We start from the raw sequence: 24,107 nt of genomic DNA, 5'->3' as shown, positions 1-24,107 counted from the left end.
ATACAGTATAACTACCAGTTCTTAGGAAATTTGGCATTGCTCTTTTTGTGACATAAATAAAAAAAAAATTGGGGTTTTTTTTGTTTTGGTTTGGTTTTTGTTTTTTTTTTTTTTTTGCATACTAATTTGCTGTTGTTCAGGACCTGATTTTCAAATTCCAGTTCAGTTATATATTTTATTTCTCTGATAACAAGTAAACTTCCTACTCCACAGCAAATTGGGCCATTAAGAAACTCCTTTGCTATATCATGATTCTTTAACGTATTCTGAGTAAGAAGGACTTTAGGTCTCCAGAGAGCACTCCAGTGGGAACTATGTGGTTGGAAATGCAGCCAAAAATGATCTTTAATCATTAAAGTCATCTCTGCAAAGGGAATTGAGGGTGGAGTTGTTTAACCCTGGTCTGGTGTGAATAATGTAGTCCTGCAGTTGTGTGAGGTTTTCCAGCTTTCCACAGCTTTTTAAAAGCTGCAATTTCAGCCATTTTTTCCAAGATTCTAAGGTGCTAGTTAGCCAGTGTTAACTGACTGTGATGTTCGATGCAGAAATATTTTGTGTTTGCTGGTGAATCCTTTCATTGGCATGTAGAAAAGGTAATATGCAGTTTTTGTTGGTTCTTTTTCTTGCCTAGGTCTCTCTCTGCCTGGGTCGCATTACTTGTGCCGCTTTCAGGACAGGCTGATGTGGATATTGGTGCTGGAAAAAGGCTTCACCTACTGTGGTGTTAACATTAAGGTAATTGCATACTGAGCACTGAGATGTTGATGTTTGAAAAGAGTGCAAACATTTTGCTGTGTGACATTTCAGCAGTGTAACTGATTCACATTTAATTTTCTAAGATGAGGGTTGTACTAATTAGTCTTGCAATTTACATGAGTAGCAGATGTGAAATTTTTTATCATTTAGCTTCTGACAGAATATCTTTAATAAGCTGGCTAATAAAATCTGCATCAGGCAAAGATTATTTAAGACATTGGTCTGTGCCTGATATTGCAGTGAGTGTTTTGTTATTGCTGTTCTCTCTAGACAGATTTGTAGATTCAGTTGTGGAAATACTGACAAGCATCTTGTTCAGAATAATTCTGTTGCAAGCAAGCAGCTTGCTAGCATTTAAAGTTATGTCCTGGTGAAGACTAACAGGAAGCTGTTTCCATGTGTGCTTTAGGGGCTGGAACTGCAGGAAACATCCTGCCATGCTGCTGAAGCTCACAGAGTGGATGAAATCTTTGAAATGGCCTTTGAACATCAGGAGCACACAAGGATTCTGTCTCCCAATCCCCATTTTGGACACATCCTGACTCCCTGTACTGTTGTTCCTGTGCGGCTCTATTCTGATGCCAGGAATGTGTTATCTGGAATAATTGATTCCCATGAGAATTTAAAGCACCTGAAAGATGATTTTGTTAAAGTGCTTGTATGGATGCTTGTCCAGTACTGTTATAAAAAATCCAAGACGTGGGAAAGCCCAGGCAGTGCCAACAAGAGCGAACAAGGATCGTTTCCAGAAAATCAGCATAGTGGTGCAGTGAAAGGATCCAGAGCTGTGAGGGAAGAAGACAGCTTTAGTGTTGATACAGTGGAGGACTGGACTGATGATAGTGACATTTTTGATTTTGAACCCAGTAGCAGAACAAGAGACAGAAAAGAGCCCGGGCAGCTGGGACTGACACCAAAAGTGCACCTGTCTATTCCAGGGTCTATAGAAACACCGAGCCAAGATTTCCTACAAGAAATGTCACCAGAAGATAAATTAAACAGGGCTGTGGTGCTTGGACTGCCTGCTGTGGACAAAGGGAAACAGCCAGAAGTTTTACCTCCTGTAGAATTCAGTTGCTCCTACTCGGAGCTGCTGAGCATCCCTGAAGAATGGAGAACAGCGCCAGTGCCTTCTTCCAAAGTCAGTGAAATGAGGCAGAGGTTTCCAGAGGAATGGTACCACTTTGTTTTGAGCCAACTGGACTTTTTTCATCTGAAAGAGAAGCCTTCCAGTTTACTCACAGACCTTATGAAAGATAAAGCTCTGAAGGACCTCTACATCCACGGGGTGCTGTCGTGTTTCTTTGGTCTGTTTGGCCTGGATAACGCCGTGCCTGCCCCTCGCCACGTCTTCAGGGCGTACACTGGTGGCATTCCCTGGTCTGCTGGCTTGGACTGGCTAACAGGCAAACCAGAGCTCTTCCAGCTGGCATTAAAAGCATTCAGGTAAAAGAATACTGTTTCCTGAGATTAACAATTTACATAGAGAAGTGTCACTTCAGTAATGTTTTGTTAAAGCCATATAGTTTAAATTTATTTGTGGGGTTTTCTTACATAAATACTGCCTGTAACTCCAGGCAGTGAATCCTGTGGTGTGGAGGGTCTTCTTTCTTCTCCACAGCAGCTGCCTCCAATCTGCTGTGTTAACTGGGGAAAAACAACCTATTTTCATTATCCCCAGGTCTCAACAGTTGTGCTGGATTTAGGTATTTGGCACTATCCATTATCAGGCAGTGGGGAAGTGTTGGAGGTGAATGAGAGGTGTTTAAGCCAATGTGTTTTACATGTGGGTGAGCTAAAAGCACACTCAGGCTGACTGGCAGTAACTCAGCTGGCAAGCAGTGAGTTGGTGGAGACTCTCCACCTTGTGTGGCCTGAAGAGCCTTTCTCCCTCCTGTCTTTGCCACACAGCTGATTGTGTGATGTTCTGCACCTTTCAGATACACCTTTAAACTAATGCTGGACAAAGCCAGCCTGGGCCCAGTGGAGAACTTCAAAGAGCTGGTGAATTACCTGGAGGAATACGAGAGTGATTGGTACATTGGGCTGGTGTCAGACCTGGAGTGGCAGCAAGCAGTTCTGCAGGAAAAGCCATACCTGTTCTCACTGGGGCATGACCCAAGCATGGTAAGGAGAAAAATTACCAGGTCTAAGTTTGGGTTTCTTTTTCACTGTTCTTTTCTTGCCCCCTTGCAATTGTGTTCTAAAACATGAAGGCTCTGCATGGTTGGTTTGTACCTAAAGAGGATCTGGCACCGCTGTTGTTGAAAACCCCACTGCACTTTGTTCTTGTAGGGAATTTACACGGGGCGAGTCCTCACTCTGCAGGAGTTGTTAGTGCAGGTGGGAAAGCTCAATGCCGAGGCTGTGCGAGGGCAGTGGGCCAACCTGTCCTGGGAGCTGCTCTATGCCACCAACGATGACGAGGAGCGCTACAGCATCCAGGCACACCCGGCCCTGCTGCGCAACCTGACCGTGCAGGCGGCCGACCCGCCCCTGGGCTACCCCGTCTACTCCTCACAGCTCCTGCAGCTGCCTCTCTTCTAGGCTGTGCTTTTCTCAGTAATGGCTGTTACTGGTTTGTCTTTTTCCTCTGCCTGTTGGAATCAAATTCCTGCTCCCCTGTGTGCTACAGATCGGGTGTTACTCTCAGGGTGGCGGCGCCAGGACAGCACAGAGGTGTCCTTGGCACAGAGGTGGTGCTGGGCAGAGCCTACAGCAGGCAGGAAGCTGGGGACTGGTTTCTTGCTGCTGGAACACACAACACCATTGCCTGTGTGGCTGATGAGCCCCATGCTGAAATTCTCCAGCTTAAAGAAAAGCAACATAATTCTTATCATGACTATAATTCTGATCATTAACTATTTTTGGTGCATTCTGATTTACTTTTTTTTTTTTTTTTCCTTAGACAGGTGACTTGCACTGCCAGTCAGGTTACAGCTTCTTGTAGTGTTGTCAACCCCAGAGTTGGCAACCAAAGTGTACATAGGACTGTTTATATGAATTTTTTTATTCTGGCCATTTTATATTGAACTGAGTTCAGTTCTAGCATTTATTATATGACTTTCACTGTTCTTCCTTATGTGTAGTAAGTTATCAGCCATGCTTTAACTAAATGATAAGGGACAATTTTTACCAAAATACTTGTTTTGGTAAAAAGAATTTATATAAACCAGTGTGTGCTCTGACACACTGATAGCCTGGGTGATTTTATTGATGAAAGAAGTAAATGTAAATAATTAGGGGACAGAGGAAATTTTAAGGACAAATGGTATGATTAATCTCCTTCTTCCAGTATCCATATAAATTATATACATCTGTATATAAATGTTGTTACTTGCAACCTTTCTCCACCTCCCTAACCAGTCTTCCACAAATGCAGTGAGAGCTTGATGATGGGGGGGGGTGAGTGGAAATCCAGCTGTCTGTGCCAGAAGTAATTTAGGTTTTTAACCTCACTACAGTCTGGAACAGACTTGGACAGCTGGTTTGTAACATTACAGGTCACCTTGAAAACAGGTCCAGTTTCCAGTGGCTTATTTATCCTGTTCACTACCACCAGTCTTAGCATGTAACTGTGTTTTCTCAGCAAGTCCATGCTTACACTGTAGGCAAAGGCTGAGCAGGGAGTAGGTAATTGTATTTCCCAGTCCTACAGAATCAGTTTAAATCAGACCTGCTCCATAACTGAAGCAGTACTGGTTTGGAACGCCCAGCCTTGTCTGAGTCTGAGCACATTTATTAGTTTTACTCCTCACCTTTAACACATTTTGTCTCCTATGAAATCTGCCATAGAACCTTGTACTTGGCTGCCGGCTGTTCCTTTTGAAAGTGGCCAGAAATGGTTTCTAAAACTATGCAAGTGGTGTAGTGGGTTTCCAAAACAGGTTGGTGGCACACTGGTGCCACATACCTGAGCTGCATCTGGAAATACAGAGCCATGGAAGTGAAGTGGAAGGGGCTTGTAGAGAGCACCTATTTCAACTCCCTCTCACAAGGAGGCAAATGTTTACTCTGATTTAAAACTTCCAAGGCAAGGAGTATCATGAACTCCTCAAGCAGTTCACTCCAGTTCTTTGCTGCTCTTGCAGCAGTTGGAAATTTGGAGCTATTTCCTAAATCTAATTAACCCTCCCTTGCCCCATTGTAAATCTCTTCCTACTTGTCTTCCGTATGGTCAGAGGAAAATTTAATTATCCATTTTTGCAGCAATCCTTACTTGAAGATGGCTGTAATTTCTGCCCTCATCCTTTGTCTTTTGTAAACTGAATAAACCAGTTGAGAAAAAGCTGGAGAGCTGTGATCCTTTTCCCTTCCTTTCTCTGGGTTCTCTCCTTCTGGTCCCCAGCCTTGAGGAGAGCTGCTGATAACTGGGCCCAGTGTTCCAGCAGAGATCCTGATTGGCACCAGATGGAGCAGCACAATTAGCAATGGGCAGAGTTCCTGCTGGAGCACAGGAATGTGGAGCTGTGCCGTGCTGCCCTGCCACATCCTGTCCCCTGCTGTCACAGGCAGCATGTCCCACACCCCATTCCCTGCTCACAGAGCCCCTTGGCACAGCCCAGGCTGTTCACAGCCCGGAGTCACAGTGCCCTCACCTTAAACTTGTCTGCATTCTGCTTTTGGCAGGAACAGGAGTTAAAGCTGCTTGTTCTGTCACACAAATCTGTGCAGCTGAGTGCCCCCGTTCAGCTGGTTTGTTTGTGTGCTCTTGAACCATGGCCTGTTTGGTTTGGAGCATTTATTTGATTTATCTGGAATTCAGGAACTGGAGCACCTTCAACCCTGGCCTTGTCTGTGTTCCCAGGCTGCTGTTGGGATTACTGATGGCATCCTGCTCTCAGCAGTGGGACTGAGCTTGGGACCCATTGTTATCCCATGAGACCCCTGAAGTGCTCTGTTTTCTAACCAGCTTTAATTCTTCCCAACACCTCCTTGCTTTAGATTGTGATGTTGATCACACATAGGGCAGCAGAGCTGAGAAAGGGGCCAGAGAGTAAGTCCTGATGTGTTGTGTCAGAAATGGAGGGATTTAGCCCTGAACACACATTTTGCTCAAGAAACACATCCCAAGCACAGACCAGACACCCTTACCCTCTATACCATACCCATCTTCTTATGGGGTTTTGTTTATCAACATGAATTAAGAATGAAAGTGAGGGAAACAGCATCCTGGGGTCTATCATTTTAGGCTGCTCACCAGCTATTTGCCCATGTCAGCCCAGCCTCTCATGTGTTTCAGTCCTTGTAAGCTTAAAAATTCAGCCTGTGGGAGTTTGGCATGAAACAGGTGTGTTTAGAAAGGAAATTTTATTTAGTCAAGTATGTCATCAGCTCGGTAGATCTGCCAATTTACAGAATGACAAAGACATAACAAAACCAAAAAAAGATGTTGTTTGCAGTCACCCAATATGAAAAGTTTCTCAGCCTTAGCACGAGTACAGCGGGATTTCTTACACACTTTTCCTTATTTCTTCTTTCTTGAATAAGAGGCATCAGCATCCTGGAGGGAGAGGACATCAAATCAGTATTTCCCCACCCTGTGTTAAAAGCACTGTGAGTGAAAGACTTAACTTTAAAGCAGCTTGTACCATGGGCAGTTACAGTGAGAAAGCACAAAATTTTAAGTTGCATGTACCACCCTTACTTTTGCATTTCCTATTCTTGCAGTACTTGAAGGTGGGAGGGTTTTTTGCACCAAAAGAATCAATATCATCTACCAGGGAGCACTACAGGAATGAAACACTGCCCTGCACATCAGTGTGGTTGAGGAGCAGTGCAATCCCAACATTCCCACAGCAGAGGAGAACAGCAGCAGAGTGCAAGGAGCAAGCAAGCGGAGAGGGGGACACGCTGCACACTCACAATTCCGCTCTTGAAGTTCTGTATCCTCCTCTTGCCCATCCTGTTCATGAGCCACCAGGCCCAGGTGGGCGCGTACTGCCACAGGTAGCACACGGCCAGGTAGGGGTGGTCGCTGATCCAGGCCTCCTTCACGTCGTTGGCCATGCTCACCAGGGTGAGCCGGGCACAGCGATCCGTGGGCATCTTGTGGGACTGGTCCCCGCTGTTCTCGATGGACTGAGGTGGGGACAGAGCAGGGAGGGGTTAGAACCCTGAGAGTGACAGAGGAAAAGGGCCACGCTCCCTGTGACAGACACACTCCTCCCAGTTTCCCCACAAGAACTCACCCAGAGACTGGGGCAAGGGACCCATCCCTCACTGTGCTCTGATTTTCAGTGTGGGAACACTTTCCACCTTCCTTTGGCTCAAATTTTAACCCTTTTAATTAATGCTTCTATTGATGGATCTCCAAGCTCTGTCCTGCTTCAGCAAGGCTTAACACCTTGATGGGAATTGTTGAACAAGATCCCCCATCTGCAGCTCTGAGGAATGGGAACTCCCCCGTTCCCAGCTGTGCCTGCCCCGTTCTACACTACAAGTTACTCAAGTAGCCAAGTGAGTAGGTGAGGTCACATTCCCCATAAACTTAAATATTCCTGCCACTTCTCTCCATCTCAACCAAGAGAGAACAGCCAGCTGCTTTGGAGCAGGGACATCAGCCTGAGGTCATTTAGTGAACATAAACCACAGCCCTGTGAACTCGTGTACAATTCACTCCAGCAATAACAGGCCACTCTAGCAATCTGTCCTTCTGTTTCACAGGGCAGAAGCAGTTCTGGCCTAGATTTGCTCCTCCTCCCTGGTCTTCTGCCACACTGAAATCTGAGGAATGTGTTTTGCAACTTTCACCATTGTTCAAAAAGTATGTCTTCTTTCACGCGAGTCAGAAGTTTTGCAACACAAAAATCGTTCCAGAACTCGATTCAACAATGAGAAATCCCCTCCCTCCTCACTGGTGGGTCATCCTTAGCTTCAAATCGATTGAATTTAGGGCAGATTACAGTTTGATGTATCACAGTAGCGATTTTGCCAGCTGCTTTGTCAGACAGCCTTTACTAAAAGCCATTGTGCAGTTGGAAGGTTTTGCTTTTCCTCCTGGAACAATCCCTAACAGGAAAGGAATGCACAGCTCGTGTCAGCTGAGCTGGGGCTGTGCCAGCAGCAGCGTCACCCACCAGGGCACAGCGTGACCAGGGCAAACAAAACCCTACCTGTGCAGCAAGGACAGCACTCCCCATACAGAGCTGTGTCCAGAAAATCCTGGCTTTCTCCCCAAAACTGCAGCACAGTGGCTGTACAGTACATTTTACTAGGTTGGGTTGTTTGTGTTGGAAGAAAGAGGAATAGCAATTATCAAACTCAATTTTCATTTGATGCCACCACAGATGACATGAGTATATACAGTTCTGCACCACTCAAAGCACTTCTTGGTAAGAAGACGAGGTTAGTGTTTGCAGAGAGGACAAAACAAGACAAAGTACTCCACAAAAGGATTACTGGCCACACAGCAGAAGTTTGGTTTGCCACAGCAGAACTGAGTCCTTACCTTTGCAAGATTCTCAGTAAAGACATTTTGGATGATCTGGGACTGTACAGGCCCTGGGCAGATTTGGATAATGCTTATCTCAGGGTAGTCAGTCAGCTCAGTCCGCAGAGAATTAAAGAATCCCTAGAAGACAAATACATAGTGAAATCTTCCTTTCCTGTGTTTTTTGCAAGGTTTAGCTGATGACATCTTTTCATACAAATTTATACTGTAAAGATTCCACTACAAGCAGTCTCTTCTATTTTCTTTGACTTTTCACAATCAATGGCTAATTTAGCATTTTATCTTCAGTTACAGACATTGATATATAAACCAGTGAGGAATCTATCCTCATCTGACCAAATACACAGTAATTTCTCTAAACTACAGCCAGATTCTGTGCTGAGGACAAGTCTTACTGTTTGGCAGTGGAAATGCCACCAATCCTAAGTATTGCAATATCATGGAAATTACCTTTTACAGGTTAATTGCTGTTTGGGGTTACAATAAAAAGTTTACACAGTTTCTATGAAGTCAGTGGCACTGGCTTACCACAAGTAAAGGAGGACAATTTTCAGCATAACAAAGTCAAAAATGCACCCTGACACTTCAGGAGGTTAATTTGCAGCACTGAGTTTGCTACTGAGTTAGAAATTGACAGCTACATTGATACAAATCTTATTTCAGCTGGGGAATATGCTACAAGTGTATCCAAGTTAAACCAAAATTACAAAAATTGCGAGTACTTCTTTTCTGATACAAGGTTTTCTTTCTAAATTCGCATTTAGACAGCAACTATTTACAGAAAACATGGACAATTCAGAAGAGTGCATTCCACCAAAGCTGCTGGTCAAGCACTCTGGAGGATGATTTAGCCAACACCCCATCGTGCCTTATCTTTGACCTGGCTACCAACAGCCTTCTGTATCTATTCCAACACGTAATTTTGTGTCACAACAGAGACACAGAGTGAGCACAGGCTGATAAAATTCTCCCACTGTAGTAAAATTTTATCACTTTACTCCCATCCAGCTTGGGAGGAGGGATGGCTGGCCCAGAGCTCTTCCCTGAGCAGCAACACAGGCTAAAACCAGTCAGATAAGGGCCTGTGGTGACACAGAACCAGCAGCTGGGACAAGCCACTGAAGCTCAGAAAGGAGCAGCACACTCCGACCAAGAACAGAGGTTCCAATTTCCCTGTTGCTCGTGGCTAATTCGAATTTCTGGATTCCATACAGACTTTGCAGTTCAGTTCCCTAAAAACACTGAGCAGGAATTTAAAGTTGTGAGTACCTGCAGGCCCCATATCTGGGGCTGGATCTTCACAGCACGTGAGCAAAGCCTGGAGAGGACTAAGTTCTGACACTGGACACTCATGTGCTCAGAAATCTGCTCCTGGAGAGATGGGAACTTCTCCTGACACCCAGCAGTTTTGGTTTCAAAAGCCAGGCTCTGCCCTGGCTCCTCCAGCCTCGTGTGCACAAGCTGTGTTTGATCCAACACTCCAGGCTAATGCTACACCCCAACCTGCACTTTCCCCATCCCCTTCCTTCCCTGAGGGGTCCTGAGCCCACTCCTTTCAGAAAAGCCCCAAACCCCAGGCTGTGCAGTGCTGTCACAAGGGTGGTGACTCAGTCCAGCTGAGGATAAAATCACACCTAAAAAAGCAAATAAAATCACACCTGAAAAGGCACATAAACCCCCACTTGGCCACCACTCCCTGTCCATTGAAGGTGAGGAACAGAACTGGCTCCCATTTTGCCTGAAGGGAACACACTTCCAGGAGTCAGGGAGGTGGGAATGCTATGATGGAAGGGAAGCCAGAGCACAGCTCAGTCACTTCTGACAAAGCTGCTACACCTGCTCAGATGCTGGGAGGCTCCTGGGATCCCAGCTGTACCTAAAACTGGGCACCTGAGCAGCCACACAAAGGCACACAGCAGCTGCAGGCAGCTCCAGGGCACTGTCAAAGCCAGGCTGATTCCTTTGAAGGCTGCACAGCCTGTAAACACAAAATGCAAGTAGCCAGAGCTCCTGTTCCTGCTCTGCAGCCATCCCGCTGTCCCACATCCTTCCCTCATGTTGCAGCTCCAAGGTTTTACACCAGAGAAGTGGCACAGCCTTCACCAGCAACACAGGAGGGCCAGGACACTCACTCACCCTAAATCCTGGCTGATGCACACTGCCAAGGGCCTCTTGCAAACCAGAATCTCACATAGACCCAGTCCCCTCTAGAGGCTCTGGGTACAGTATGCTCATCTTTTCTAATTCCAGCACTTTTCCTTGACATTCAAAGATAGCAGGCATGAAATTCCTCTGCTTCCTCCCAGAAGAGAAGCTTTAAATTCCTCAGCAAGAAAAATAAGTGCTATCTCTTATTGAACTTCAGGCAGGGACAGACCCAGATTTGGGAGCAGTAAAGGAACTCCAATGCAAAAGGAATAACCTGACAATTTCCACCAAGCCCAGACTGAAGAAATTAGACTAAAAACCAAACAGTGAACAAAGAGAGGAGCTGTTGCTGCTCAGTCCATGTGCTTCTTAGACAAGTTCCTGATGAAGGAACATTTTGAAGGCCAGCATTCCTGATCCATGCCACCAAATAGATGAATTCCAGCCAGGTGAATGGCACATGTTCTCCATGACCATCATGCCTCCAGGAGGGAAACTGCACCAGGCAGATGCAGACTCCTGTGGGCTTGACTCATGTTCTTACAGCACTCCCAGCACTGAAATAAAGGGTAATTTCAACAGTAGAACATTGTTGTGAAGAATTCCTCTTGGCATGAATCAAAGCATGATTGTTCCAAGAACAGATTCTAATTCCAGGCAGAATTCCTTCCTTCCTCCTACAACTGCCATTTAAAGGAATCTTTAAAAACCAAAAAATACACCCATAGAAACAAACAAACAAAAAAACCAAACTAAAAAAAGAAAACCAAGCAAAAGGAAGGACTTTTTTAAAAAAGGGGTGAAATTAAGTTTGCAGTATTAAGCATGTCAGTTGTGATAGACTCCAAGCCATGAATTAAAAAAAAAAAAAAAAACAAAAAAAAAAACAAGCCAAAACCCACAACAGACAAATCCATGTCAGATGGGCTCACATATTTCATAACTAGTGGCCAAAACACAACCTTCAAGAAGATCTTAGAATACAGGACAGGGGGATACATGCTGGGAAACCTGAACAGGAAAAGCACCACTTTTTGCTTTGCTTTATCTTTCCCCTCCCCTCTTCCAGTCTCTATTTCTTTTTGGTCACCACCAGAAATGGGCTACAGGGCTAAGGAGGGCTGCCATTCCTATGGAATTCCTTTATCTGAACTGCACTGGTAAAGTTTGTTATTTCAAAAAAGTTTTTTCTAGTTTCTGGGGGCTTCATGCCCTCATCTAGCTGTAACTCCAGACTGATCAAAGACTCTCAGGGAGAGTATTTCCAAAATCAATATTGCAAGTCCTGTTTCAACACCTGCAATTAGTGTTTCTAGACTTACTGTGAAAGAAAGAAGGAGGTTTGGAGTCTGGCCTGGTTATTGAGCAGAGGTGGAAACTAATAAAGATAGAAGCAGGTCAGTCCACTTATTTAAATTAATTTTAGTAAACTGTTTTTTTAACGCTTTGTCTGTGCTCTCAATCTTCACATGAGATTGACAATTCTGAGTATTTTTAAAGCAACATGTGAATTCATTGTGCTCTGCAATTAATTAGCCATGCTTAGCCCAGCTGCACCGCACCCAAAGATAATTCAACCGAAAGAACATTTAATAAATGAAGGAGCATGAAGGGAAGTCAGGCTTCTGCTCATTGCATTCCTCTACTTTAATCTACGAGGCTTAACCCAAAAACTGGCCTGTAATGGACAATTCCAGCATTGCCACTCCAGTGAAAAGCAGCAGATTTCTCCCCATCACAAACTGATTTTTTTTTTTTAGCAGAGATCTGTCACCATATTCTACATCTTCATCTTTGCAAGAGGCTTTGCAGTGTCAGCCACTTGTCAAATTTTTGTTGTTGCTGGTCAAATTATCCAAAAGGTTCTTAATCCCATGTCTTAAGAAGTTGTTTATTCTGTTCACAGGCTGAAATGCAGCAGGGAGTAAGAAGATGGCAGTTTTTAAACCATCACTGAGCGCAGCTGAAGTTTGTTTTACTGAGATCAAAATGTACATTAGCAGGAGGCCAAACAGTGGTGAAAAACAAATATGCCCAAACAAATTTACTAGTTAAACAAGAGATTCCCCAATGCTACAGGCAGAAACTTTTCTGAACTCCTCTTTTATGTTTTTCTACTCAAGTGACACTGCTTTCAAAAACTTTTTCCAGGCAAAGTAGAGTGTTAAATGTTAGGCAGAAGATAACTTCCTATGGCACTGTGAGCTGCCAGTTCTTCACACCACAGAAAGATCCAGAACTCTTGGGAAGAGTCATTCAGCTGTTCCCAGGAATTCTCATTTTTCTGAGCAGTCTGCCTTACCACTCAATGTTCTCACTTCACTGTCCTAAAGAGCCCCAGAAGTTGTAAAACTCTCACCAGTGACTCTTTCTCCCTAAATGAATTGAGAACATTAGGGCTCTAAATGCAACAGAATAATGCCCTCATAGAGGTATTCCCTCATCTGAAGGCCACAGGCCAAGGTTTTGTGTTTCACACTGGAATTTAACCATGTAGTGGTTAGAACCAAATAAGCTGGCACTTGCATTCTAGTCAGAAAAAAAAAAAAATCTACAGTGGGAGCTATTTGCCATTTCAGAACAAATTAATTCTAAAGAACTTTCAATACCTGAGGATGTTGCATATGCCATGTGAAATTTCAGGTGACTTGTGTTTTCTGCAGAGAATGAAGCCCTCTGCTACAGCACTGGTACTGGTCCTCTTAATTAACCTAATTAACTTCCAGCCTGTAACTCACCTGCAGAGCGTGCTTGCTGGCACAGTAGCCGGTGGCAAGAGGAGCTCCCATGATGCCCATCACACTGCTCACAGTGACAATCTTCCCTTTCTTCCTCTGGATCATGTGGTTCAGGACATACTTTGTCAGCGAGATGGTGCCCAGGTAGTTGAGCTCAATGATGGCATTGTAGACATCCAGGTTGGTGTCCACAAACAAGGAGCGTTGTGAGCGCCCACCATTGTTGACCAGAACATCAATCTCCAGAAAGATAAGAAGATAAATTATTATAAACACTATTTTCTTTATTATTTGTGCTTCCTCAGGCAATTCAGTGAGAGTTTAGTCCTTGGGAAAGACCAGTGGTTATTTGTTTGTTGCTGAAAATCAGTAGCAAGCAATAGAAGGGATAAAAATGCAGGTACTTTTTGGCAACTTTAATACTAAAGCTGAAGAAAGATGTAGACAATGCTGAATTTATCATACAGTAAAATAAAAGAGAAATATGAGCATAAATGCGGGTCTGGAGACAAAGAAATAAAATTTTAACCCCAGAAGCACATCTTACCTTGCCAAAGTGCTTGAGCACACTGTTGGTTGCAGCTTCATGAGAGGATCTGTCAGTCAAGTCCAGACGCAGAACAAGGATGTCACTTTCACTCAGGCTGCTAATCTCTAAAAAACAACCACAAAGGGAATGGGAGCTGATAAGATTCCCAATGTCAGAACTGGGGAAACATAATATTCTTTTAAACACCACATTTTCACAAAGAAGACATCAAGAAACCATAACATCAACTTGGAAATAAAATGCTTGCTTTGTTTTCATTTTGACCCCCACACATAATCTATTTTTAATCTGTTCCTACCAAGTGTTTTCCTCACTATGTTTTTGTATGTGAAAAGCCTGACTTTATTAAACAGGCTTTGTAGCACAATATGGAAGTTTCACTTCTCTAAATAATTTGCAATAGTTAGGAGTAAAATCCAACTGAAACTTTTCACTGAGGGATTCAGAAGCACATTGGGAGCCCTGACACTTTGCTTGGATGTCAACATGTCAAGCATGTTTACTCCTGACAACAGGATTCCTACAATTCACACCCAAAACACAACATACATAACCTGAGCAACTATGAGGCAAAGTCTATAGAAGCTGAATTATTGGGGTTTTTTTGGGAGGAGGTAAAAGACTCTTGTTTAACTGATAACTTTTAACATATCCATGCCCTGAAATAAAACTCAGCTGCCATCAAGTTCCAGCCTTTTTGTCACGTTTTTCCCCCACTGTCTCTTCAGAACAACTGACCTTTTCCATAGAAGGCATTTCTTGAGCAGTGATTTGTTACCCTGGGGTTTTGGGGCAGATGACTCACAAAAACAAAATCTTCATCATTTCAAGCTCTTTTTAAACTACATCTAACAAGAATTTTTACATGATTTCTATTAGTTTATTAGTGCTATGTTTTCCCTGAATCAATTCCTAGCCACATCTAGGTTTGGTTGCTCTCCTTTAAGCAGCTGCCCTCTTCAGAGAGCCCTAGACTTTTTAATTACTGCTTCTTGCAAATATAGAGCAATTTGAACTTTGTCTTAACAGTGATACAGAAATAAAGAGGTTACTTAAACCCACAAGTTGCCTCTGTTCAAAGGTCATTACTATTTAAGCCACTGGTTAAATAAACAAATAATAAACCCAAGTCTGGTTTAATGTTAGTAGTATTTCTCCCTCCCTCCCTATGTGCATTTTCTCCTCCATTTCTTCCAGAAATACAGCAGTAAAATGTAGTTTAAGCTGCCCTCTCAGGGACACACCTCTATCTCGTGGACCTGTTGGGGTGTGGATGTCTCTGCCATGGGTTAACAAGACCACAGGGCCAGCCCAGCCCTGAACCTACACAGGGGAGAAAGGAAAGAGCAGAGCAAGAGACACAGGCTGCTGGTAAGGAAGGAACTGCTCCTTTGTAAGATGTAAGAGATGTCTGACATGAGGAAATTTTAAACCAGAAACCTCATCCAGGATTTCCACGTTCAAACTGTGCATCTCCAGCAGCTTCCTTAGCTCTTTTCTAGGGTGAGGGGTCCTTACTTCAGGCACTCCTCAGACTGCTTTTACAAAAACCAAGCATTCCTGTTACCCTTTTCTTAACTCCTTCTCCCATTCACTATCCCATTGTTTTTCTGGCTGATGAGCAGCACTGTGCCTGGTGTAGAAGGCACATATAGGTCCCATTTAATGCACTGCCAGAAGCTCCTCGTTGCTTTACCAACAAACCTTAATAATCCGTTGCCCCTTTTGCCTTCTACCTAAGTGAGGTTTTTAAGGGAACAATTATGATATACAGAAAAAACATTTGGTCCCAAGTAGGAGACCTTAAAGTTCATTGCTTGGGTTTCAGATCAACAATTCTTTTCAATACATGTTAATCCCAGGTAGCAGTTTCTCATGACATGATAAACACCATAGCTGTTTTCATGTTTTCCACCTCTTCTGCATTTCCTCTTCTTTCTTTTATTTCTCCCTTGTATAAATGCCCTTCAACAGAGGTTGAGCTTTCAGCAGAGGCTGATCAACATGACCTCCTGGGGTCTATTTCAACCTCAATTACTGTATAATTTTTGAACTTAAGAGATTGCCTGTCACTCATTTGGCCTGTCCATAATTAAATCATATTTGACCTTTGCCAAACCGAGAAACATCCCCCTCTACTTTACATTTTTCTTATTAAGGTTTTTCAGAGAAAACAGCCTCCAACATTTCTGAGAAAAGAAAGAGAAAGAGTGGTTGGAGGAAATAGAGAAACCTCTTGCAGGAGCTGAGTGAGTTATACAAGTTGTTTTCTGTCCCTCCTGCCCAAGTGCAGTGAAGCATTGAGTCGGCATGTGCATGACTCAACAGAGATTACCTCTCTCTCTCAGCTTTTAAGCAGTGTAGAATGCACAAACCTGTACCACAGGGTGGTGTCACTGAATTTTGAACAAGATATATGTGCTTGTTTCTGACACAGCTCAGTTGCTGCTGTGTGCAACCTCTGCAGCAGGCGTGTTGCAGCACATGAGCTCCAATCATGCCCCATAAATCAGCCAAATTCACACTGATGTTGCTCATTGCTGCTCAGACTTCATCCACCCCATGCTACTCAAACCCTACAGGACAGGCTTGAACTCAGCAGCCAAGAGAAAACGTGCAGGTGGAAGCAGCACAGGCCACCCAGGGAGCACATGGACAAGCATGCAGGGATGGAATCAGGAATATCAACATCCAAGTGGAGTGGAAACTGAAATTTCCACTGGAATTGAGGAATGTGAAAGGCAGCAAAAGCTTCACAAGTCCAGCAGCAACAAAAGGGAGGCCAAAGACAGAGTGAGCTCACTGCTGGACAGGGATGGTGAGGAAGAAATTTTGAAATGCACAGAAAAACCTGATGTACTTAATGCCTTCTTTGCCCCGGTCTTCTCTGGCAAGATCTCCTCTCAGGTCTCCCACACTCCTGAGGCTACACTCTGGGGAAAGAAACACTACCAGAGTCAGACAAATTAGGGACAAAATGCACCTACAAGCAGGGCAAAATCTGCATCCCTGATTTACAAGAGCTGAGCAATGTCACTCCTTTTTGGAATTTTCTTCTGAGTAGCTCCCCAGAGACAGCAAGAAAACAAATGCCACAAAGCCTAACCTCAGTCTTTGGGAAAATTATGTGGCAATTCCTCCTGACAGCAATTTCCAAGTGGAGGACAAGAAGGTGTGTGGAAAAAGCCACCATGGATTTAGCATGGCCTGACCAACTCAATTGCTTTTTGTGATCAGCTGTGGCATCCCTCCATGATCAATATGTTTGAATATCTTTGTTAATGACCCAGATGATGGGAAAAAAACAGAGATTTTCATAAAATTTTGATTTAACACCAAGTTCAGAGGAGCAGTCCTGCTGCAGGGCTGGACTGCCATGCAGAGACACCGTAACAAGTTCTAAGAATAGTCTGACAAACCACATTAATTCAATAAATTGAAACGCAGATTTTTCACACCTGGGACAGGATATTGCTCTGCAGTACTGCAGGCCAACATCCAGAGGGTCAGATCTCCAAACAGGACCTGGGTCCTGATGGAAGGACAGCAGCAAGCTGAGTGCAAGCCAGCAGCTGGCTCTGGCAATGACAAATGCTAATGGGCTGCACTAATAAAAGCACACTGAGGGAAACTGATTTTTAAGAGTTTCTACACAGCATTCTAAGACTGCACCTAGAGCACTATACCTAATTTTGGACCCCCTAGTTCAAAATAAATACTGATAAACTGTAGATAGTGAAGCCTAGGGCTGCTAAGCTGGCTGGGGAGGCTGGCACACATAACAGTCAAGAAAAGGGGTGGAAATTGGATTTACACAGCCTTGAGAAGCAAAGGATAAGAGTGGAAGTGGGTCCAATTATTACCTTCCCCTACTTAGAAATTGGCTGTAGAAAACATGAACTACCATAGAATAGTTTAGATTGGAAGGACTTTAATTGTCACCTCATTCTAAACCCCTGCCATGGAGAGGGACACCTTCCACTAGACCAGCTTGCTCAAAGCCTCATCCATCCTGGCCTTGGATGCTTCCAGGGATGGGACAGCCACAGCTACTCTGGGTAACATGTCCCAGAGCCTCACCAGCCTCAAAAGCAATAATTTCTTCCAAATATCTAATCCAAACCTGGTTTCTGTCAGTTTAAAGCCATTTCCCCTTGTCCTGTCACTGCCTGCCCTGGTTATGTTTCTGTGTCACTGAAAAGTTTCCAATATTCCTACTAACCAGACCTTCAGTTAAAGCAAATTTCAGCAGCAAACATTTGCAAAGCACAGGGCTACCTAAGACTTCCAAGGATGTGTATGGCATCCTTGGAAGCTCAGACCTTCACAGGGCCACTGAAAGTTGGCAGAGACAGAAATCATCTCAGATAAATCAATGCTCTTGGTCCACATTACTTGAAATAATATTTCTGAATATTCCTTAGCACGTCCCACACGTATTTCCTGAAAATGCCTCTCCAGGACTGCAGCTGCTGCCAGCCTGTCTTGTTTATCAATTTTGCAATCACAACAAACAGCCATGGACGCAAATGGTGTTGCAGACTTCTGCTGACCATTGCATCACACAGCACTGGGATTTTGTCACAATTGCCACATCATCAATCTGTCACATGTCCTCTCCCTCTTTTTAAATATCAGACTCTTTAGGTGGCTGCTTTTTGAAGTCAGTCCAAAAACCAGTCCAAAATCCAGGATAAAAGGAGTTGTGCATTTTTGAAAGTTCCTTGAAAGCTTTTCTGAGTAGGCTGCTGCAACTTTCAGCTTTCTAGACATGTCTAGGTGCTAATCCAAGAAAAACTTCTGATTATTCTCTAGCACACATTCCAAGTAGACTGTGGACATTCTGTCAACATTACTAAGACTGAACTCTTGGTGTGATAACACATTCCACATAAAATACTCCATCCTCAGCTATAGCAAATAAATAGTCTGAAAAAATGCATAATGTTAACCATGTTCAAACTCTCTATCTATCAGGGTGAATTAACTGCCTATTCTCTTGCTGCCAAGCCAGAAAACAGGAGGGGAAAAGAGAAACAGGAGGAATGAAGCCAGACCACTAAGTCATCAGACATGAAAGCTAACTGGAATAGTTTAAAATTATGCTTAACATTTTTTCCTCTTGATTACAGGAGATTCCCTTTCTTCCACATTCTTAGTACAACTTTTTCTGATGCAGTCCATTTTCCAAAGAGCAAAGTCAGTTTTCTCTCTGCCTGTAATGTGCACAAACCTGAAGAAAGAATATTTCTTAGCAGCTAAGTGGTTTGGTTCTTTACAGGATAATACCCCCGGGATTGTTTCCTCCATTCCCCACAGTATTTATTCAATTTCTTAATCTAGTATCTTACAAGAGCACTTGTAACTGATGACATTGAGATTTTTAGGCAACAGTGGCCTATGCAGGAAGTTGAAATGCATGTCTGTACAAAGGCTTCTCACTCACAAAAAGAAGACACCAGCTCTGTATAAAGTTGACTTTCATAGTTAAATTTATTCCGGGTGATATGTGGGTTAGTGTTCCTGTGGCAACTCCAGCCCAGGCAGGGTGGAACTGCTTGCATGAAGTGCTAAATTGTACTTACGAAGGCATTTCTTTTTCACTCTCTGCAGCTCATCCTCCCTTCTGGCAGAGATGGCAAGCAAGGCTCCCAGCTTTGCCAGCTGGTAAGCCAATTCTTCTCCGATGCCACTTGAGGCTCCTGTCACCCAGACAACCTTGCCACGCAGTTCATGTTCTATCAAAAGAATCAAGACAACAGTTCACACATTGCCAATGCTAGGATAAGCATCTAACTCACTGCAGGGGTGTAATCTGGTGCTGTTTTTAAGAAATATGCTCATTTTGGGGGCATTACAAAATCCTGACTTCTTTATTTTTTAGTCACATGCATTTGTGAAATTGTTTATAGTTGTTCGGTTGCCATTTGAACTTTGTTCCAAGGCTAATCTGAATAAACACGGGTTATTTACCTGATGGAAGAAATCTGATTACATTTCTGCAGGCCATCCACACATAACAATTCCACTAACTTAATCAAAAACAGTTGCAGAGCAAAAGGGGGAAGAGAATTCTTGGAATTGACAGGAAACAGTTACTGTATTGCAAATACAACCAAAAGCCTAAGCAAGTCTTTCCAAATAATGTTTCATCCCAAAAAATGTTCCAGAGTAATTGCTGACTGAGCAAAATTCTCTGAAAAGACAGACAGCTAATCACAAAAATCCAAATGGCTTTTCATCCACTTTGTTTAGCATCTGATGCAGGTTAGCTCCTGCACTGGCCAGGGCACAGTACACAGAGTTCCCAAGGTGTGAATTCACATGTGGATTCCCCAGCTCCTGCCCTGACACACTTTTTTGGCCTGTAGTAAAATAAAGAGCATCTTGCTCTGTTTACTCTTCTGCTGATAACGCCTGTTCCCACTTGCCTACAATCATTCCCACCCTGTGGTACACCTGGGCACTGGGAAAAGCCTTAGCTTTCCACACATGTATCCAAAATCATCCAATACCACAGACGGCTGAAAAATCACTCAGTTAATTCCAAAACATGATTTAGGGGTGAAAGATCACAAATATCAGAGCACTTTCCAGAAGGAATCGTTGCCTGACACGTGTCTGTGTTCCTCAAGATCAGCTATAGTGAATATCAGTCTTGGGGAAAATCTGACTCACTCAGAGCACTGCTGACAGGAGCTCTTCCCTCTGTTTCCAAGTTTGTGCATTCCAACATCTAGCCAACCACGAAAGATTTCATGGCATAATTCAAACATCAGAGCCAAATGCAGTTCCTGAGACTTAAAGCCAGTTCCATTCTGAAAAGGCTCAGAGTAGCATTTTAGGTCACTGAAAATTAACCACTAATTTAATTTAGAAAAAATTACTCCTTTTCCACTGTGGTCGAGACTGTTTTTACTACCCACTCTCTCCAGTAATCAGTTCCTGGTTCTCTCTACACTACACTGTGTTTCAAATTTCTACTTTTGGAGTCTAAATTACACAAATCCCACAAAAAGACCAGCACCAAAACCCTTCACCCTTCAGACAAAAGCAGTGAGCACTCAAGACTGACTGTCAGAGCTCAGCTTGACTTTGTGGGGCTGGCAGTAAGTATTACTTGTCTTTTCTTAAACTGACTGCATTTCAGCCCAAAAAAATCCTGCCTAAGCCCAGGCTTTTCTGGCTTGGGATTGTTTGGAGTTTCTTGTTTCTATAAACACTAACAACAGCAACAGGAGTCACTTCCCAAAGGAGAGGTTATGAACTAGGGAAGTGGAATGGGATGCTGTTGAAATTGTAGAAATATCCAGTGTTCATCATTAGAACAAATGGCTGCTGTCTGTAAAGTTTATTTACACCCTTTCCCTACAGTTTTATTCCAACATATTCCAAATTTATTGAACTAAACACAATAAACATGGGAGTTTGCCTCTCCTACTACATTTTTTCCTGCAGAAAACTTGAGCAGACAAACACTACACAAACAAAACAACACATGGACGTAATTTCAACCCTGCTTACCACACTCATTCCTCTTGCTACCGAAAACAAATCCACTTCCTCCTACCACTTAGTTTCCCTGTTTCCAACCTGTCTTGGGCAGCTTCTGAGCAGTTATTCACGATCTTGTTCTGTGAACAGAATAATTCACTGAGATAAGGAGAGTTTTCCCACAGATTCCCCAGAGCTGATTACCAAGCACTGAGCTACTGAGAGTTAACATAACGGGAAACTTCAAATGCTGGTGCAGAACAAGAACCAAACCATCAACTTTGCTCCAGAATAAATGTCCTGTTGTTGCTGGAAATAAGTTTAAAAATTAACCATGCCAAATTAAAAAATAAAAGTAGATTATGCCATTACTAACCATTAACTACTGTGCTACAAGGCATAACAAATGACAGGCTGAACTGACTAGCTCTGCAAGTAACCCAAAAAGTTTTGTAGTTCTGCTTAGAGTTTTTTCTACATTTTATAGCTCTTATAGCACAAGGTTGCCGTGTCCTTTCTTTCAGGAAAATTATTAGGAGTGGGGAAGTTTAAAACAGAACATCTATTCCAGAGCCCTAAAGAATCATACTATTATTCCTAAATTGAAGAGCAGGGCTTTCATACATGGAAGGTTCCTCCTTAGCTTGACAATATTAAGCTGCCTGTGAAAAGCACAGGGTTTAGGGTGACTTCTATGTACTTAGAAAAACACAAAGCAGAAGGAAAGGCATCCAGCACCCAAAAATCCTTCTCTCCTGACCACACACATGTTCAGAGGATGGGAAGCAATCCAGCACCTGCCAATTAATAAATCCAAAAGTCAAATTTCCCTACAGAATTGAAGTACTGAATTGGACCAAGTCTTACCTACATTAATGCCTTTCTTTATAATTATAGTTCATAGCACAAGAAGCACAGGAGATCAGTCCACTTTCTGCTAAATACCTTCATCTCCAAAATCTTCAACACCCATAATAATGTTGTAGAAATTATAACACAATACCATGACTGCCAGAGTGATAGCTCTAACAACACCTTTAATAAAAAATTAAGGGATCCACACATTATTTACCTAGGCACCCTACATTACATGCACAATATGGGGAGAAGAAAAAGGGAGAAGTTATTTAATGAAACATCTTTTCTAGCGTATGTCTCTTCTGTTTTCCTACCTGGTTTGCTAAATGGTACCATTTCAGTTATATGTTTTACTTAATTGCAAGCACAGAGGCTGGGGGAAAGGGGAGGGGGCCAAAATTACAGCTGACCTCTTATGCTGATGAATTTTTGCCTGATTCTTCTGGTTCTACAAGTTAAAACAACCCCATCATAAAATTACACTGCACTGGTCTTTGCACATGAATTTTTAGACTACTTATAGGGTTTCCAGGCCTTCAATAATTCTGAAGGCTATATTCTAATAATACTTTGTCTACCCAAGAGAGCTCCTAAATGTCGATGCATATTGCCCACAGATCCCTCAGGACAAAACTTCAGTTCTGCTTGTAGTAGTCAAGATTTCTCTCTCTTCTCTGCCCTGATTCTTTCCATGCTCTTTGCAAAGTCCACACACTAAGATTTTTTGCAGTTTTGTTAGAGCAAGAGAATGTTCTGATGGAGTTCATACAAAGCTTCGGGCTGAGTACTCAAACAGCTATAAGAGATTGTTCAAACTGATTTAAATGCAGTATTTTTTAGAGCTTTATTACTTGGGCTAGTCCATTGAATGGAGAACAGAAAAGATTCAAATTTGCAGGAAGCTTCTGCTGAGGGCAGGAGACAAGGACATCTCAAGTTTGTCTTACTCTTCTCTCCAGCTGTTTCTCACACCAGACTTCACCTGCACCACCATCCCCTAAGGAATCATGGTCCCAAGCTCAAACCTTCACCACTCCAGGTCCACCTTCATTCCATGAAATCCCTTCTCCCTATCTCAACCCAACAGCCCATTTCAATTCCCACATGGGATATCCTATAGTGTCTCTCACCCCACCTTCTGTCCCCAGTCTCCACTTCCACCTAAAGCACCCACAGCCAGGAGCTCACAGCAGCCACAAATCACCCCAGCAGGCTCAACTAAGGGGGGATATTCACAAATTTGTGCCTTTTCCGACCAAAAGCCTCTATTAAGCAAACAAAACCTATAATTTCTAAAGATCTTTGTCCAGAAATCGGCAGAATCGCAGTCAGAATAGAAAGTTCAACACGAGCAAGAACTGAAAGTGCCTGACAGTGTTTCATGGAACTTTTGGCCCCCAGGGGACCAAGGCAGCACCTTATAGAGATGCAGCGACCAGTCCCTAAGAGCATCGTGTGCCGGGGCTGCTCCCTGGAGACATTCAGAGCTCAATGCACGGAACAGGAAACCCTGTTAGCCCCAGCATTAACAATACTCATGTTTACTTCACCGTAAACACTTCGGACAGCCCTAAGACCGCAGAACAGGCTGGAGCAGCAGCTGGACAAGGCTACAAAGCCACTCATCCCGGCCACACGGGCCAGGCAGCCTCGTCCCTTCCCGAGCCTTCCTCCCACACTGTGCCCTGTGCTCAGCCCTGCCAGGACCGGGAACTTGCCCAGAAACTCTGCAAAACAAAGTCCCGGGCCAGGAGCTGCTTCGCCAGCGGCACCAAGCGCCTTATCCAGGTTAAATTACACTTTTGGGGGATGTTTATGGACAACGCCACGGGACAGCTGATGCCACCAGCGCCCCTGTGCTCCCCGCCACCCCCTTTTACCGAGCGCGCCGGCGCCCCCGCGGTGCCCTCCTGCCCGGCTCTGCTGGCGGGCGGCATTACCTGGCTTCTTCCCCCACCTCTCGGCCCAGAGCAGCGTGAGGTCCCCGTCGGCCCTGAGCCAGCGCAGCAGCTGCACCAGCAGCGCCAGGAGAGCCCCTCCCGCCAGCGCCAGGCACAGCGCGCAGCCCCACGCCATGGCCGCCGCTCCGCGCCCCCTCACGGCGCCCCTT

At 43.8% G+C, this 24,107-nt stretch overlaps 2 protein-coding genes across 7 annotated transcripts in view; one reads left to right on the top strand and one right to left on the bottom strand.

Annotated features, from left to right (window-relative positions):
• PCNX4 (pecanex 4) overlaps positions 1-15,939 on the top strand; it is a 26,904-nt gene extending 10,965 nt beyond the window's left edge. For 5 of the 6 annotated variants that reach the window (XM_012574263.5, XM_030275176.4, XM_030275178.4 and 2 more), the window contains 4 exons: positions 632-735; positions 1,166-2,202; positions 2,697-2,883; positions 3,052-5,044. In XM_012574263.5, the coding sequence (XP_012429717.5) occupies positions 632-735; positions 1,166-2,202; positions 2,697-2,883; positions 3,052-3,303 (1,580 nt within the window). In that variant the 3' untranslated portion in view covers positions 3,304-5,044. Of the gene's footprint in view, positions 1-631; positions 736-1,165; positions 2,203-2,696; positions 2,884-3,051; positions 5,045-14,842 lie in introns of those variants that run through there. The other variant, XM_072930526.1, reaches the window with a different exon arrangement.
• Positions 6,050-24,107, bottom strand: DHRS7 (dehydrogenase/reductase 7). The gene is made up of 7 exons (XM_002200370.5): positions 23,938-24,107; positions 19,231-19,383; positions 13,643-13,749; positions 13,096-13,335; positions 8,207-8,329; positions 6,622-6,837; positions 6,050-6,259 (listed from the first exon to the last, which is right to left on the bottom strand). Exons 1-7 carry the CDS (start codon positions 24,071-24,073, stop codon positions 6,224-6,226), a joined length of 1,011 nt encoding a protein of 336 aa, XP_002200406.4. The 5' UTR covers positions 24,074-24,107; the 3' UTR covers positions 6,050-6,223.

Source organism: Taeniopygia guttata, chromosome 5, assembly GCF_048771995.1.
Source record: "Taeniopygia guttata chromosome 5, bTaeGut7.mat, whole genome shotgun sequence".
Taxonomy (NCBI): Eukaryota; Metazoa; Chordata; class Aves; order Passeriformes; family Estrildidae; genus Taeniopygia; species Taeniopygia guttata.
Note: the sequence above shows the minus strand (reverse complement) of the source record. Positions and strands in the feature narration are given on the sequence as shown.

Bases quoted from the DNA above. Each gene is read 5' to 3' on its own strand.
- DHRS7 (XM_002200370.5), bottom strand. From the start codon at position 24,073: ATGGCGTGGGGCTGCGCGCTGTGCCTGGCGCTGGCGGGAGGGGCTCTC. The intron at 8,330-13,095 runs GTGAGTTACAGG...TTTGTCTTCTAG, and splicing joins CCAGCAAGCACGCTCTGCAG to GGATTCTTTAATTCTCTGCG. The intron at 6,838-8,206 runs GTAAGGACTCAG...TCCCCACCTCAG, and splicing joins TTACTGAGAATCTTGCAAAG to TCCATCGAGAACAGCGGGGA.